The 18,249-nt window shown below is 37.4% G+C and overlaps 1 protein-coding gene across 1 annotated transcript in view; it reads left to right on the top strand.

Annotated features, from left to right (window-relative positions):
- Positions 1 to 18,249, top strand: part of LOC145279899 (apicoplast pyruvate carrier 1-like) — a 119,035-nt gene that overhangs the window by 77,132 nt on the left and 23,654 nt on the right. The window contains exons 5-6 of the mRNA XM_080131431.1: positions 868 to 1,003; positions 13,085 to 13,251. Of these exons, the coding sequence (XP_079987557.1) occupies positions 868 to 1,003; positions 13,085 to 13,251 (303 nt within the window). The remainder of the gene's footprint in view (positions 1 to 867; positions 1,004 to 13,084; positions 13,252 to 18,249) is intronic.

Here is an 18,249-nt window from a genome sequence, read left to right as displayed (position 1 = left end):
GTGTTCAACCAAGTGCAGACAGTTACTCGTAGATTAGGGATGCGCACGAATGCCTTCAAAACAAAAGTCATGTCCTCATCGATTCAGCACGATACCTGGCAACCGCACACGCTGGATGGAATTCACCTAAAAATGTGGATTCCTTTATTTACTTCGGCTCTACTATCATGCTGACTAGGCAGGCAGTGGCTGAGCTAGGATGGAGAATAGGAGCAGCACGGTCTGCCTTCTGTCTCAACCAGTCTTTGTGATCCCGATGGGAAATATACTTGGACGTTTATCAGATGATGGTGAAGACCATACTTCTTTATGGTTGCTAAACGTGGCTTATAAGAGCGATGGATCTACGCTAACTGGTCTTCAGCAGCAACTATCTTTGCAGCAGTCTGCATTGCCACCATGAAGCTTGCGTTCTGGTTATTTCTTCCCTAACGACTAAAATTACACCCCTTCTCCTGCCATTCATCCTTCATCAATGACGTCTCTAGTGGTTTGGACATGCAGCTTCTCAACCAGCAGGGAAGCTCATTCGCAAGGTCCTCTTTGCATCTCTGGTGCAAATGCGCCAGTAGGCAACTGAAGACCTGGACGATGACCTGGCGGCACTATTGAGCTCACAAGTAGTTAGTCTCCAGTGATGGAATCGGGAATGGTTAGCCATATCCGCCAACTTCGCCTAAGATCAAAGAAACTGGACTACGATGGTGCAAGATGCAGTTTGTGCTCAGGAGGAAGCCAGCTCAATCTGACCAGAATGATAGCCACTACAAGTACAAGTATCTTAGTATTTATGCAATATGATTTTTTTTTTCATAATAGCTACATTATTTTTTCGACCAATAGAATTTGCTTGGAATTTTTTTTCAGATTTTTCTCCCAGAGTGAAGTGTTGGATAATGTTCGTTCTAGCTTTCTTGTTCTTGGTGGAATATATGCTGCGATGCAACTGATTGGAACGATTATGATCTGTAATCCCCCACCCGTCGAAGATGCAAGTGTTCAGGTTGGTGACTATTCATTTCGCTGTGTCTCAATAAGACTTATTTTCAAAATTCATTTGACATTAATATTTGACATACGTATCTTATTATAATTAACGTTTGATTTTTTAAGATTTTTCCTATATGCATTAATAACACAAAATATACGTTAATTCTGAGATTGAGTTATGTTTAGAAACCGATTCTGTTTGAGTTATTGTTGTGGGGTAAAAATCGCCCCTATTTGAGAACTAAGTGGAGTCAATCAGTCCTATGAATACCATTGGTTTCAGAGACTAAATGGAAACATTCATACCATGTTTAACCGCATGCTACGAACACGTTCCTCTCATACCACTTTAGTGGCTCCTGTATCCTTTATGATAAATGCATATTATATTTTATATACTTTACACTACTTGTGGTTTCTTTCATTTGTAACCTCTAGCACGGGTCTACAACAACTGGCTGACGAGGACGATTCAAGAACTTCCCGGATCAATCTACAAAAATTGCTAACAGCAACTGAATGACAAATATTCGGGCAACGAATTCACTCTAAAAATAAAACAGCCATTGAAAGACAGCATTTGACGACCAAAAGGATTCAAGAAAAAAGAACACACACGAATATTCGGAATAAATTTTTCCTACACCTGGGGGAAATTCGAAACTTCAAGAGTATTTATTTTTCAAAAGTTTGGTGAAGAACGGGAAAAACTACTTGTCTACGTTGGAAGAAAAAAAAACCAACATTCGAGTGTAAAAATCCACAAACACGGGATAAAGAACACTTCGAAAAAGGACAACAATTCTTGCTGCAAAAAGGATTTTACAAAGACGTCGTCAAAGCCTTATCTTGCTGTTAAAATAGCTACTAAAAGCGTAAACTACGAATTGAAGCAGAACTCATAAGACAAATTGCGTGAAGAATTATTACTACTGAATTAACGAGACCAAGTTTTCAATAAGTACAAAAAAAACCCCAACTTTTTTCCGTTCCTATAAAAAAGTAATACTGAAAAAAAATTGTCGTTCTAAAAAGCATGTCTTGCTAATACGTCGTATGGTTAAAAGGCATTAGCGTTGGAAAAAGAAAAAAAACTCCTGCAAAAGTAAATGATAATAAAATTTATTTTATTGGCTAAAGCGAGTAATCACACACAAAAAAGTCGGATTTTAATCCGATTAAAATAAACTTTTCACTAGTTGACGGGACTGCATGTTGAAGAAGAGAAGAAGCGATTTTGCTAAGCACGACAAATAAAGTGTTAACGAAAAAAGGACATTCATTTTCGCACAGAGATCGAAAAGAATAGCCAATATTAAATAAATGCTATAAACTCTCTTTCACAAATAAGAAACTTTTTCTTTTTTAAGGAAAAAAGAGGAAAATTGGGTAGGATCAACAAGGAATTGAACCCAGTACCTACACGTTACGAAAATTGAAAAATGACAAACGAAATCTACTGCTTTCAGTATAAATGCAAACGTCGAATTATTTTCTCAGAAAAATTGCCACACAAGGAAATAAATATATGAAAGAAATATTCGTTAAATAACCAGGTACGAATTTTGTAATGTTTTTTTTTTCTATAGAGTTAGTACTATAGGAAAAGTAAATCAACGAATTGGGCTGTCTCTGAAAAAAACTCATTTTGTCATATTAAGTAATTCCATACTCCCCCCCCCCATAGAAGATTTTGCAAAACAAATTTTGGAAATGGTGAAATTCCAACAAAGTCAACAATTGGAACTGGAAAAAAGGTTCAGAGAAGAGCAATTGACAATACAAAAGAAAGAATTTTCAGTACAGAAACTAAACGAAGAGAAACAATTGGCAATACAGAAACAAAATGAAGAGAAACAGTTAAATTTTATGAAATATCTCGAAGAAAAACAAGGAAGAGAAAAGAAAGAAATGAACGAACAAATATTGGAAAAGCAGTTAGATTTAATGAAATTCTTTGAGGAAAAACAGGAAAGAGAAAAATTAAAATTAAAATTGATTGCAGTGCACGGACGGATCAGAAGAAGGTTCGTTTATTGCTACGGAAGTTAGGTACATCGGAACATAACAAATTCGTGGACGATATTTTACCAAGAAAAACCAACGAATTTTCCTTTGACGAGGCAGTCAAACTATTAATGGAGTTATACTGCCCCAAAAGAAGCTTTTTTCATAAAAGATGGAAATGCATGAATCTTACACGTAAGGAAAGTTAGGACTATACGACATTTGCGTCTATAGTTAATAAGCACTGTGACGATTTCAAATTGTCGTCATTAACGGCGGAGAATTTCCAATGCTTAATATTCACACAAGGTTTGATAGCCACAAAAGACGCCGATATAAGACGTCGTGCTCTAAATAAATTGGAATTTGACGCTTCAAAAACTGGCTGAAGATTGTCAGCGGTTCATGGCAATGAAGCAAGATTCCCGAAACATAGAGGAAGCAGGTATCACTCACATTAAAAAAATATGCTTAAAAAATAAAGGACACCCGCCCGTCAGCAATTACCAAGGGAGAAACAAAAAGAACCCTTCACAAAATTATCATGATAGACAAATCCTAGGACCCCTTGTTAGCAAATGCGGAGGACTTCATAGGTACAATGCATGTCATTACGAAAGGAAAATAACATGTGACCTATGCAAGCGCGCAGGGCACAAAGCCTCATATTGCAGAGCGAAAGTAGCAAAAAAAGAGCTACGTAAAAACTGCACAAATGGACCCTCCATCAACAGAGAACACAAGGAAGTATGTTATGGTGAAAATCAGAAACCAAGAAGCACGATTCAGTGTCGGATTTATCAATTATAAATTTTCACATGTGGAAGAGAATAGGAAAGCCCACGATGACAAAGACGAATAAAGTCGCAATATCGGTAACTGGTGAAAAAATAAATTTTGAGGATGAGGTAGTTATTAATGTGTCACTAAAAAGAATGACACAAAAAGCTAAAAGTTTTTGTCCTAAGGAACGCAACGAACTTATTCAGGACCGATTGGATTCAAGAATTTGAATTATGGGACTCGCCAATGAGTGATTTTTGTCACAATGTCGAAAACCTAACGGCAGAAGCCGAAAAACTAAAAGAAGATCTCAACACATCTTTCCCAGGTGTTTTCTCCGAAAAGCTGTGATGCTGTACAAAAATAAAGGCGGTATTCGAATTGCTGGATGAAGCAAAACCAATATTCAAAAAACACGGAGGGTATCGTTCACTTCGAGGGAAAAAATTGAAAAAGAATTGGAAGGACTAGTTAACACTGGGATTTTAACCCCTATTAACTATAGTGAGTGGGCAGCCCCCACTGTATACGTGAAAAAAAAATATATAAAGAAATTAGGGTATGTGGGACTTTTCGACCGGATTGAATGTGGCGCTCAAGGATCATCACTACCCGCTACCAAACCCAGACGAAATATTCGCTAAGTTAAATGGCGGAAAATATTTTTCCAAAATAGACTTAAGCCTTCAGAAAAGGCGCTACAACAGTTTTTACAAGATTACTGAATTATGCCAAATGAAAGCACTCCATTGAAGATGTCGCCGGCAGAGTTAATGTTCGGAAGAAAAATTAGGCTGGTCTTCCAGAAACTTTTGCCAAAACAGACGAAACCACCAAATACTATAGTTCCTAAAAAGAGGTATTTACTTGGTGAAAAGATATTTTTCCAGGTACACAAAAATAATATTACGATGTAGGAACTAGGAAAGGTCCAGAAAAAGATCGGGCGGATGGTCTACATTATCGAAGGTCCAAGATTTACGCACAAGAAGCATTTAAACCAAATTCAGAAACGTATAACTGATAATGAAAGACAACCTCCTGCTGAACAAGAAGTAATGGACCAGATATATGATACATTCGACTATTTGAGAACTAAGTAGAATCAACCAGTCCTACGAATACCACTGGCTTCAGAGACTAAATGGAGAAATTCATACCATGTTTAACCGCGTGCTACGAACACGTTCCTCTCAGACCACTTTAGTGGCTCCTGTATTCTTTATGATAAATAAATATTATATTTTATACACTTTACACTACTTGTGGTTTCTTTCATTTGTGATCCCTAGCACAGGTCTACAACAGTTATTCTAATTAGTCGCCATTTATAATTAACAGAACAAGTCACCCATCCTTCTGTTACATGATAAGGGCTGTTCCCTTTTCATGTAAGTATAAAATAGAGAGATTTAGTTAAAATGAAAATGAAATAGAATAGACGAAATTCGAACCTCGTAATTTAGGTTTAGAAATAGATTACGAGAGAGAATTAGAAAATGGAATGTAAAAACAAACCATTGTTTAGCTTAGAGATAAAATAGTTTTAATAAAAGGAATGTAACTATAGGATAATTTAATAAACATGTTTTTAACATATTGGAAATATAGGTTACTGGAAATATAGGTTAAAATTCCTTTTGTAAACAAAGGAAAAGGTTTTGGACACGCATTTCCAGAACACGTGAAAGAAGACACATGTTTTAACAGGTGTATGACGTCATGGAAAATGGGAAGTTCTCGATATAGTTAGAAACTGGAGAATAAAGCAGAGAGAGTCTGAGGACGAGAGACGACAGTCTGGAGTCCAGAGATGGGAGTCGAACGTCTGGAAGCGAGACGGTCACCTTTGAAACATAGAATGTAAAACTTTGAATTCTTGACTAAGAAAACCACCGACCGGTCGAAGAAGAAATAAACCCATCATGTGTTTTTATAAACGTCGTCTTTGTGTTGTAATTCTACCAAAAGGTAAAGTGAAATTGTCATTATATGTCTTATATATCCTGTGTTTTAAAATGTCTTCACATACAATGTCTCTACATCTCATATCTACAATGTGAACACTAAGACTGTCTCAACACTGTTTCCTCACTACACTTCTAAGTATGAACATTTTATATATATGAATCTCTTCATAACACGAACACAGAACGCAAATCTCTCTTAATAAGACTCTCTAAGACTCTAAGACTCACTTCTAATAAGACTTCCTAACAACGAACAATAACAACAACAACAACAATAATAATAATAATAATAATTATAATAATAATAATAATAATAATAATAATAATAATGAACCTATATATAACACTTCTCCTCTAAGATATCTATATATTTCTCGTCATCTCTCACTATGTTTGTTCAACCACTCTGTTAACGAAGCCATCTAATCTACATAACATATCTGTGCACACGACTAGCACATATGTAAAGTAGATGGCAACATAACAAGTACTTTTATGAGAATAATAAATAATAATTACAATTATATATAATAATAATAATAATAATAATAATAATAATAATAATCGTATTGGGCAGATTGTCTGGACTAAATTGACTCTTTCCCGACTCATGTCTCAATCTTCTATGGCCTTAGGAAGATCTTCAAGTTGTAAGCAAATGTCTTCTCTCAATAATTTTGTGTACGTCTTGCCAGGTCTTCATAATTTAGTGGTTTCTTGTTTAGGATCCCGCAATATCACATCACTGACGAACTCATCTTTTCTTCTGTAGCAATGTTCAGCATATCATGCTCAATTTTCTGTTATTACTGAATAGATCCTGGACAACGAATCATACAAACAGCTAATGATTGGATGTGTTTTCTAGTTTAAGTTTAACACTGTCAGGAGCATTCTAGTGTAAGTTCCATTTTACTTTCAAGTTTTTTACTGAGAGTCTGTATTTACACAAAGAACACAGGTCTGAATCCGGATATCCCCACAATTTTAGGTTGGTCACATTTGGTAAAAGATCACATTATTCGAAGAAGAAATGATATTGCCAGTAGTTCCATTGAAATTAAGGATTTCCATGATAATTTAATTGATTCGATGTCATTCCAATTTGTCCACGCACATTGTTTGGCCTGAGTGATAGCAATGGCTGTTCTTTGCTCTTCCGCATACATCCTGACCTCTTCGATCAGCATGTCTCGTTTTTTACTTTTGGGCTCTCTTTGGAGAATATGTTGCTGTTTGTGCTACCCTGTTCAGCTTTTTGGTTTGAGTGATGCCTATTATGTCCTTTATTCATAGGTTACATTCCGCCTCCTGTGTGGTTTTTAATAGCCGGCCATTTTGTTCTTAATTTTATTCCTGGATATGCCTTTTTAATAATGTCATCAGCTGAGTTCCTCATCATTTTATGGAGTTTCAGTTTTTCAATTTTAAACTAATGAAGATATTGGGAGCTGCAGATTTTCAGAATTGGTATATAAACATATTTTTGAAAAACAAGGAGGAACTCCAAGCCACTTCAGAGAAGAAACTCCAGAATGCGATTCTCTTTTTATCTGCGTGATGATCGATGCAGTATGAGTCTATAGTTTGGGTTTGAGTCATTCAGTTTATTTGATTTAAAAGAGATTATTTAGCCAGAAAATAGGTCAGACGACTCAGCACTAAAGTGATGAACTATTTGATCAACAAACATTGTGTATTATAAATAATACTTAATTTTATTCATCTTGCATTTATTCCTTCAATAATTCTTCTAACAGTCAAAATTTGATAGATTGTTGAGCGACTTTTTCTGAACCCATTTTGATTTCTTCTGAGCATCTTTTCCATTTCAGATTTTATTCTATTGAGGAGTATCCCATTGTATACTTTTGCGGCTATTGCTATTAGTGACGAGATAGGAATGCTACGTCTTGTAACTGTATCCCAGCAATTATTGCCTTCCATAGTTTTTGTTGTTTTACCACGTTTTGGCTAACTTTGGGTAGGATTGATACAACTATCTTCAGACAATGCTCATATGGAACCATAGAGACTCAATGCCTCTATCCAATACGCCACGGGCCTTTCGAAGCCTGTGATGCAGTGGATAGAGGTTATAAAATAAAACACCTCCTTTGGCACTATTGATCCATTTCCTATTTATCATCATGTAGTTCAGTTGAGCATTATGTCCATCTAGATATTTAAACGCCCATAGTTTTCCTTCTCTCTTTTGGAAACAAGTGTTGACACAAACCAGATCATTTTCTATTAAAAAGTATTCCACCTGTTCTCCATTTCTATTTGACATTTGATGATATGCAAATTTTTGGCAGGATTCTCATTGAAGGTCCCCACAATAACACGTGACGTTATCTTTTCGACACTGTTCAATGATTTCGTGGCACAAAGGCTCAACAAAATTCTCACTTCGCCGACTGCTGTGTTACCTGTATTTTTGAGAGCTGAGGTTGAAACAAATGTCGAGCTTTTTCAAAATCATAGTACATAATCGATGTATATTTATCATGTCTATAAGATATTTGATTGCTGTTGCTATGAATTGCTAAATAATAATAATAATAATAATAATAATAATAATAATAATAATAATAATAATAATAATAATAAAAGCACTAGCCAAACTTCCGCTGGTTGAGTGCAAAGAGGACTGGGATCTTGGAAATGCTTATTGCCACCCAAATTCAAGTGAAGACCAATGGTTGCTGCCAATGAGAAATCAATGGTAAGCGGTTGCTGTGATAACGCAAATTCATCTGCAAACGCTATCGAAAGAGGTGGAGAGTACTGGAAATCTGGAAAAACTTATTGTCACTCAAACTCCAAAGAACAGCACAAGTTGTTGATGGCTTGTATGACTACTCCTAGTCAGTAAATAATAATAATAATAATAATAATAATAATAATAATAATAATAATAATAATAATAATAATACAGAAATAAATAGACTTATTTTAGAAAAGGTAGCGGAAGGAATGCCTAAACGGATATGTCACAGTTTTCACTATCTTTTTGTGTCTCCTTACAATGGTTAAATCAAAATATGATGGTACTAAACCAAAGTGATTTCATAAGAGAACAGTTCATTGGTTGCTTGCCGAAGCTGGAAATATACTGAAAGCAAGCGTATAGAACACACACACACACACACACACACACACACACACACACACACACACACACACACACACACACACACACACGCACGCACGCACGCACGTACGCACGCACGCACGCGCGCGCACACACACACACACACACACAAAAAAAAATAAAGGAATAAATAAATTGACAAAAACAAAACAAAACAGACAAAGCATAATATATGCATAAAATTATTAAATTAAACGATAATAGAATAAAATCTTTGCAAAACTAATTGTATTTGTAACTTATAAGTCCAACTATAATACAGAAAAAAGTTCTTTGACGTTCAAGAAAAATAGACGACTCTACGGATGATCAAATGGAAAATGTTGCATTCAAATTAAAGAGGAGAAATTTCCTTACTTTTTGACTGGACGGGATCCTGTTATGAAAGAGAAGTATAGTGTGTTGTTTTTTTTTTTGTTTGTTTTTGTTTTTCATTGAGTCTACCAGGAGAATCGTTTGGGCCCATCAAATAGGACTTTTTTTCAGAATAAGAAGAGTGTCCTGGTGGATAGGAAGAGAATTATTTATAATGAAACCTAATGTATAGAATGCTTTTTTAAAAAAAATTTTACTCGGAATGTCTTCGTTTATCAAGACCTAGAAGCCACTCCAGATTGTGTTAGGTAGAAGGTGAGTCATGATGGAACTTGGATATTATTTAAGAGGAATTTGTTCACATTAGATTTTAAAATGAAAATGTTATAATCAGCTGAGAAGAAGGCCCACAGTATTGTGTTCCACAGACGGACAGTTCTAAGAAAGAAACTCTGCTCATGGAATTTTCATTTAATTTTAGGCACAGATAGAGAATGAGGGGGGTTGTTGCAGCTAGGTAAGTGCTTATTGCAGACGTTTTAGGGGAGGGACCATCGATTGAAGCTTGGTCGAGTACCTACCATAAAAGGACAGACTCGCAACATCCCTTCTGTGATAAAGTGGAAGCAAGGTGGCGAAAAGGTCATCGCCCATTAAATTTCGAATACGGTGTTGTACCCTTTCATGGCGGGAAATGATGCTTCTTAGGACGTATTTAACTGTATTGTACTTGTAGAGGATTGTGTTGAGAGGGAGATACTCTTTAGAGCAATTCAACGATCCCATTGTCTTCCAATGAGTTTGGCAATGGATCTGATGTAGGTCTTTGTCAAATGAGGATGCTTCTTCAAGGCGATCATTTCAACTGGGCCAAGTGGGGATATAAGCGTCAATAGTGAAAAGATAGACGTTTGATTTGGAATGCATTAAAATCAACTAGATATTTTTCATCCCATTGTACCACACGCTCCAGGTCGAAGGAGAAAGAATCAGAAAGAATCTGGCGACCTTTGAAGTGATGATAGTATCATCTGCATAGATGTTTTTAAATAAATGAAGAACGTAATTTAGGAGATCGTTGATAAAGATTAGGAAGACAGTTGGACCCAGGATGGATCCCTGAGGCACTCTAGCGTCAATACTGTGAGCCTCAAATTTCTGCCATTAACGACTACTTTAATAAATCTTTCAGAAAGGATTTTATAGTTGAGAGGACATTTCAAAATACCTGGACCTCTTATGAAGTATAAACACCAGACGCTATCAAATGCCTTAGCTATGTCAAAAGCTACTGCTCAAGAAACGAAGTCATTGTCAATAGACTCACTGATACTGTGTGTTATTACCGTCAGCACATCAGCTGTTGATTTCTCAGAATGGAAACCATATTGTATATACTTTAGACTTAACAATTACAGCAAAAAACTCTTTCGCATTTCGGCAGTGATTGCTAGAAGTTCTAGAGGCGGCTTTAGTTTCTGAACATCCGTTTCGTTTAAAGCAATTAAAATAGCAATTTGTATGTGTAATTACAGCAGCCCATTCAGGGTGAACCACGGTTGATTATTTGATTTAAGTTGAAAATCTTTACAGGGTATATAGTTATGTCAATAGTTAACCAATCTGTCAAGTCGGATGCTATAGATGTTACGTCCTTTTTGAACATGGGGCATAAGGGTATATCTGATATGAACGTCCAGTTAACCATAGGGTAGCAATACACAGTGTGGTGGAGAGGGACATCTAAGGACTAGTTACTCTTAGTTTTAATTTTGATTGGGACAACCAAGTGATCAGAAGATCCTAGCAGAGATGTAACAGAGGATGAGCACAGTTCAGGGCAGTTGATTAGAAAAAGATCTAGAAGGTTTGCAAAATGGTTATCAGAATCGATTAGGTCATAGGCAAGTGAGAAATAATGATAGACCCTCCTTTCATAATCTGTCTTATTTGAGTGGATCAGACATTCAACATTATGGACGTTGAAATCTCCACAGAGGTGAATGTTGGCTGAGGGATGCTCAGTCAGGATGTGGTCAATTTCTTCGGTGATACTCTTAAAGATTGTGACACCATCGTTGTGGGATAGTGCAAATAAAAAATTGGTGCTGTGAGTAAGTGCCTTTCGGAAGCACATGTAGGGTAGTTTTAGGTCTTCTTTGATGCAGGAGAAGCCATTCCTAATGTAGACGCATATTCCATGACCATGGTCATGAGAGTTAGGTTTAAAGGTAAAGTTAAAATAGCTTTTGATCGAAAAATCGCTTACTGCTAATAAAAAACTGCCAATCGAGGGTACAATATTTTCTCCCCACTTTGTTAGAAACATTGCCCGATGAGGATTGAAATATAAAAGTGGGAGAGTTACATATTTGCCAATAAAGCATCTACAAATGCTTTTTCTACTCTCCATTACTTTTATTTCTAGATGAGAAAAAAAAAAGAAAGAAAACTAAATTTTGTACTTAAGTTTTCAAAGATTATTTTGTGATAGAATTGAAAAAAATTCCGCTCTTGCATCTTCATATTCTTTGGAAGAAAATTCTGAAGTTACACTCAAAGAAAAGCGACTGTTTGATCCATTCGTCATCAATAGATTTTTGGCATATGAAAAAATGGTGATTGTCTGCTCCATTACATTTGTTACTGTCTGAGTTGATGAGCCAAGTTAGAAAGTTGCTTCTAAAAATGGCTTCTACTGTAAATAGATCGTGGGTAAGCTTGCTAAATTCACTGGCATATACTACTTTTTCTTTTCCGTTACATTAATTTTTCTCCAAATGCATTAGCTGATTTCGATTCTAGAAAATCTCTCAAATTTAAGAATTATATTTAAGGGTAATTGAGAAGGAATCGAAATTAGAGAATCTTGATCCATTGGTGTCTAATTCAATGCAAATCTGATATATTTAACAATTTCGTTTGTTTAATATTAACACGTCACTATGTTAAATTTGAAAGAAATCCCTATTTATGATTAAAAGGCACTTTGTGTGTGTTCGTATGTATCTGTGTGTGTTCGTTTCCTATGAACTCTGAAATGGCTGGGCCGATTTTTTTAAAATTTCACACAAATGTACTTTATGTGTTTAGGAATGTTCTTAGACAAAATTTTTATCGGAAGGACTCCAATAAGTATCGACAATCGAAAAAAAAGTTGATTAATAAATCGATCATGATAATTTTTGAATGACAACTGCTAGGGGTAAGAGTGTGTAATGTGGATAATATTTAGTTGAAGAGTTGAAAGTGAAAGATAACTGTGGTTAATGAAATTAACAAATATTCTCAAAATTTTAGTTTCGTGACACCTCTTCATTTATGAATATATCTGAACTGCAAAAGAAATTTCATGATACCCAAATAAGACAAGTGGATGCTCAAGTGAAACTAGGAGACGATATTGCGATCAAAATAGATACCCTGTAAACATCAATTTATTAATTGGAGGCAAAGTTATTGGTTGAATAGCCGAAGCAAAAGACATGTTCCCTTATTTTAATTCAACATGTCGCCAAGACAAAAATGGGGGACTATACTAGCTGCTGTGTCAGTCATCTGGAAAACAATTGCCAGAAATTGTTCACAATTTAAAATGTTACAACACTATTGCAATATGGCTACCAAATTGACAATCTCTAGAACCAGTGATAAATGATAAAGATAAAGATGATCTGCACCTTTAATTGTATGAAAGTATCTCGTTCAATATTTAAAATTGAATTAATATATTTTGCTCTTTGTTAACTAAAGATTTCTTCTTCATCGTTGTTTAAGAAACTTTTGTCAGAATTATTATCAAACACACATTTTTATTTGTATATAATTATAATTTATTTATTTCGTTTTCTTTTTTGTTCAGGTTGCAACACCTCGTCAGTCTGTAGCCGGGGAAGTTAATGAGGTATATACTTTAACTTCAAGCAATGAGGTATTGGCAACCCCTAGAAAAGAATCTACGATTTCCTTTGATGAAACGACACTTAATAACCAGAAAAGTAAATCTTCCATCAGTAAGAAAAATTCCAGGTAATTAATAGTTATTAACACTTTCAGTTTTTAATTGATATACACGCATTACAATATCCGTATATATATGTGCGTGTGTGTGTGTGTGCCTATAAGCACCGGTCGCATGGATGGTGTGATTGTTTATAAGTAAATGTTTATAATAGGAAGTTTCCCTAGATCTGTGAATATATATGTTGTTGGGTGGGTGTTTATAAATATACAGGTGCATCTGTGCATCTATGCGGGTTCATGGAGGCTTTTAAGATGTGTATATGTGTGTATGTATATATTTGTACATAGGCGTATGCTGGTTGGTGCATGGATACGGATGTGCTTTTCTGTGTGTTTATGAATATAGGTGCTTGCGGGTATACGCATATACATATGTGTGTGTGTATATACGTGCGTGTGTGTGTGTGCGCAATCGGTTCCATAACGCAATCCAGTGCATCGCTTGGTCTGCCATCCACCACCACTGCGGAACCGATCACCCAAGGGCTTGACAGATGTACGGAAGTGTAGCTGTCAGTCAAGACTCTGTGCTGACCTCCAGGCGGACGCCACTGGAAACTGAACTTCAGGCTAACAGTGCAGGGATCTATGGGAAGCTCAACCCAGACAGAAAAACCAGAAACTGTGACGCTCTGTTAAGGTAGTTTGAGAAAGTTGATAATACTCATTCTGCCTAGTCACTGCAACCAATGAGCTGCTGACTCGTCTTGGGCAATCTTTGCCAGTCTGGCGTACCTGGAGGAGAGGGGTGAAATGGCAACTGATAAAACCCACTTCATCCTTAAACTATCTTGTCAGCAAATTCCTTACGAACCATGAAACAAAAACAGAAAAAGAACTTATACTGGCAGGGCGTCGCCCAGGATAATAAGGCCCACAATACACCCAACTTCAAGTTTGCATCGTAGAACATACAAACGATACTTGACAGGTCTGATTCAGCAAGACCAGAAAGAAGTGTAATTATATCGTGCGAATTAGAAAAATATGACATCGATATTGCTGCCCTGAGTGAAGTCAGGTTCAAAGAGAGCGGTTCCATTAGAGAGTCAGACTACACCATTTACTGGAGTGGTAGGGCCTCTAGTGAGAGAAGCGACTCTGGTGTCGAACTAGCCATCAAAAACGAGCTAGTGACGAAACTGATAGAAGTGCCCCATATGGTAAATGGCAGGCTGATGACACTCAGGCTACCTTTATCAGAAGACCGTTGGTGTACCCTGATAGCTATATATGCTCCGACTATGACAACTCTCAGGAAACTATTGATATATTTTACCATCAGTTAGACAGTACACTTGCATCTGTACCAAAACCGGATAAGATCATACTCATGGGAGACTTTAACGCCAGGGTAGGACAGGATTATATCACCTGGTCCAGAGCACTAGGGAAGTATGAATGCAGGAAAGTCAACTCAAATGGGGAGCTCCTCCTTTCACTTTGTACTGAGCATCAGCTTTGCATCACCAACACCTTCTTTAAACACAAGCCTCTTCACAGGAACTACTGGATGCACCCTAAAAGTAAACATTGCCACCTCATTGACTTCGTCATCACTCGTCAACGTGACCTCCCAGAAATCCTGGACACGAGAGCAATGAGGAGAGCAAACTGCAACACTGACCATATTATGATCCGGACACAAGCGAGATTCAAACTGAGATGCAAAATAAAGATAAAGAACCCCCGACCCTAAGAAGCTGGATATCAACGGCTTGTAACATCAAAATGTAAGAGAAGAGCTGGTGAATGCTCTCAATGAGAGACTTGCTGAACCAACTGGAGATGTAAACTCAGATTGGCTGCCCTTCAAAGAAACTGTTTATGAAACATTTAAAGAGTGCCTCGGGCTGGTCGGGAAACGCCATGAAGACCGGTTCGATGAGAACTGTGAAGAAATCGAGCAACTCATCAACTAGAGAAATGCTGCAAGAAGTTCAATGTTGTTCAGGAACACTAGATCCATCAAAGCAAAGTACGCTAAGGCAAACAGCAAGCTCCAGAGCAGATGTAGGGAACTTAAGAACAGTTGGTGGATGGCTAAGGCTGCTGAACTACAGATTCTGGCTGACACCAATGACATGAAGGGTTTCTATGGGAGTATGAAAGCAGTCTGGGGCCCAAATGTGAGCCATCCCGATCAACTACTTGCAAGCGACAATTCCACTCTCCTCACTGACAAATGCGAGCTTCTAAAATACTGGACTGAGCATTTCAAAACATTGCTAAACGAGACGCCAGACATTGATGAACGAGCAATAAATCAACTTGGAGCAGTTCCCGACACAGCACTGGATGGACAGATGCCCTGACTCAGTGCTGATGTTACAGGATGGCAAATCAGCTGGGTCTGCCGGCATATACCCTGAGATCATCAAGCGAGGAGGACAAAAACTACTTAGCACTCTCTGCACAATCATACAGAGTGCCTGGACCACTGTAACTGTCCCTCAAGATTGGAAAGACGCATAGCTAGTGACCATATTCAAAAAGGGAGATCGGAGGATGTACGGTAACTACCAGGGTATATCACTGCCCTCAGTCCCTGGGAAAGTGTTCGCGCGTGTTCTCCTGAACAGGCTTACAGTGCATGCTGAAACCTTGCTACCTGAGGCACAATGTGGATTCCGTGCAAACAGAGACACAGCAGATATGATCTTCTCGCTCAAACAGATCCAGGAGAAGTATGTGGAGCAAAATATGGAGTTGTACATGATCTTTGTGGATTTTACGAAGGCTTTCGACACGGTGGATCGAAGCACTCTTTGGGAAGTCTTGCTGAAGCTTGGCTTTCCTGCACACTTCACCAGCCTTGTCAGAGCCCTTCATTCAGGCATCAAAGCCACAGTTAAGCTGAACGGTGAGCTCTCCGATCCATTCGATGTGCAGAATGGTGTCAGACAGTGCTGCATCCTCACTCCAACCCTCTTCTCACTCTACCTGTCAGTTGTGCTTCGGCATGCCTTTAGAAATTGTGATAAGGGTGTTTTTATACGATCTAGGCCGGGAGCAGACCTTTTCAATGTCTATGCATACAAATCCGCAAATAGAACAACAAAGATACTCATACGGGAGCTCATGTTTGCTGATGACACCGCATTTGTAGTGCATAGTCACGAGGATGCTCAGAACATAATAACTCACTTTGCAGGATCAGCCAAGGCCTTCGGATTGAAGATTAACATCAAGAAAACCGAAATGATGTACCAACAATCCCCTGGATCACCAGCAACAAGCCAGCCAAGTAAGATTCAAGACCAGGAGCTTTACAATGTCAGCAAATTCAAATACCTAGGGACCACCGTCAACAACAAAATGGACGAGGAGATTTCTACAAGAATAGCTAACGCCTCCATATCCCATGGAAAACTCAAACAGAAGGTCTGGCAAAATAAAGACCTGACTTTCAGAACTAAATGCTTGGTGTACCGTGCCATCGTTCTCTCATCACTCTTATATGGTGCAGAAACTTGACCAGTGTACAAACTGGTAGCCCGCAAGCTCAACACCTATATGATGAGACACCTCTGGAAGATTTTAAATGTCAAGTGGTATGACTTTGTCAGCAACAAGGAGATCCTATCACTAGCAACCCTCCCAAGCATGTATGACCTGCTCATCCAGAAAAAAAACCTGAGATGGGCCGGGCACGTAAACAGAATGGAGAACTCCTGATTACCAAAACAGATACTGTTTTCACAACTGGAGGATGGGGTATGAGGCATAGGCAGACCTAAGCTCAGGTTTCGTGACACCGTCAAATGAAATCTAAAGGACAGGTTGATCCATACTGGAAGCTGGCAGACCCTCAGTCGCGACCGTGACAAGTGGAGAATGATGGTTCACAGGAAGTCGTCTTCGGACACGAAGGACAGCACATGATCATGACACGTTGGTTTATTGCGAGAAACGTCTTTCCTATTTCTGTCGATCAGAACTCCGTCTTGAGTAGCAATGGTTCTTCTTCTTCAGCTGTGAGGATCATTGTTGAATTGTTCCTATCTCATTAATTATTAGAATACCATCACAGTTGTATTCTAATACGTAAAATAATGTCGGTCAGATTTTCAAAGTTGAACCTAAATAGTATTTAAGCTGACAAATCAAACTTTGATAATAGCTATCCAATTTTCACTTATTATTGTTATCAGCAATAAAGCAAAGTGTTTTGCCACACTTTATTTAAAAATCATACTTAATCTGGTTCGGCAGTTTGTTAATATGTAGACATTCTTAAATAGACACTTCAAAAGAAAAGCAGCCGAGTGTAATAACTCTTTTTGTTTTAGTAATAGTTAGCATTCCTCGTTTGCTTTTCTAGCTTAGATACTAAATCTGACAAAGAAGTGAGTTATAGTCGCTCTTTTGGACATGGAAATTCCTTTATGTCATGAACGTTCTTACACATCATGTCTGACTTCTGACGCACATGACAGTCATTTCCGATTTTGAAGGTTTACGTTCTAATTTGGTCCAGGCCTGGTATAAGAACAGGCTGTAGCGCACCGTTGCCTGTTTAGTTCCGTTTCGAAAAAAATATTAGACTTATTTTTTTATTCTGTTATACCCCTTTTTCAATAATGCAATAAATAAATAAATAAAATAAAATAAATAAATAATAAATGAATAAACAGAAACCAAATTTATGTCTAGGCAGATAACAATTTTATTTCTGTAAGTTATATTTATTTTAAAAATAAACTTATGATACCGTTGAAAGCTCCCAAAGTGGTTTCATTTGAAATTCTACAGTCAGACAACAACATATATATGTGTGTGTGTGTGTGTGTGAGTGTGTGTGTGTGTGTGTGTGTGTGTGTGTGTGCATGTGCGTATGTGCGTGTGTGTGTATCAGTGATGGGACGATTCCGATAATTTTCCCAATTCTGATACAATTACCAATTCTGTACTAAATTCCCGATCCCAATACAATTACTGATTCTGATCCCGATTCTGTTTAAATTTCTATATTTAGAGTTGAGTTTGTTGGAGAGGGTATTG

This window comes from Euprymna scolopes, chromosome 7, assembly GCF_053919585.1.
Source record: "Euprymna scolopes isolate OS-2025 chromosome 7, ASM5391958v1, whole genome shotgun sequence".
NCBI lineage: Eukaryota > Metazoa > Mollusca > Cephalopoda > Sepiida > Sepiolidae > Euprymna > Euprymna scolopes.
The sequence above is the reverse complement of the archived record's forward strand: the minus strand, read 5'-3'. Positions and strand labels throughout refer to the sequence as shown.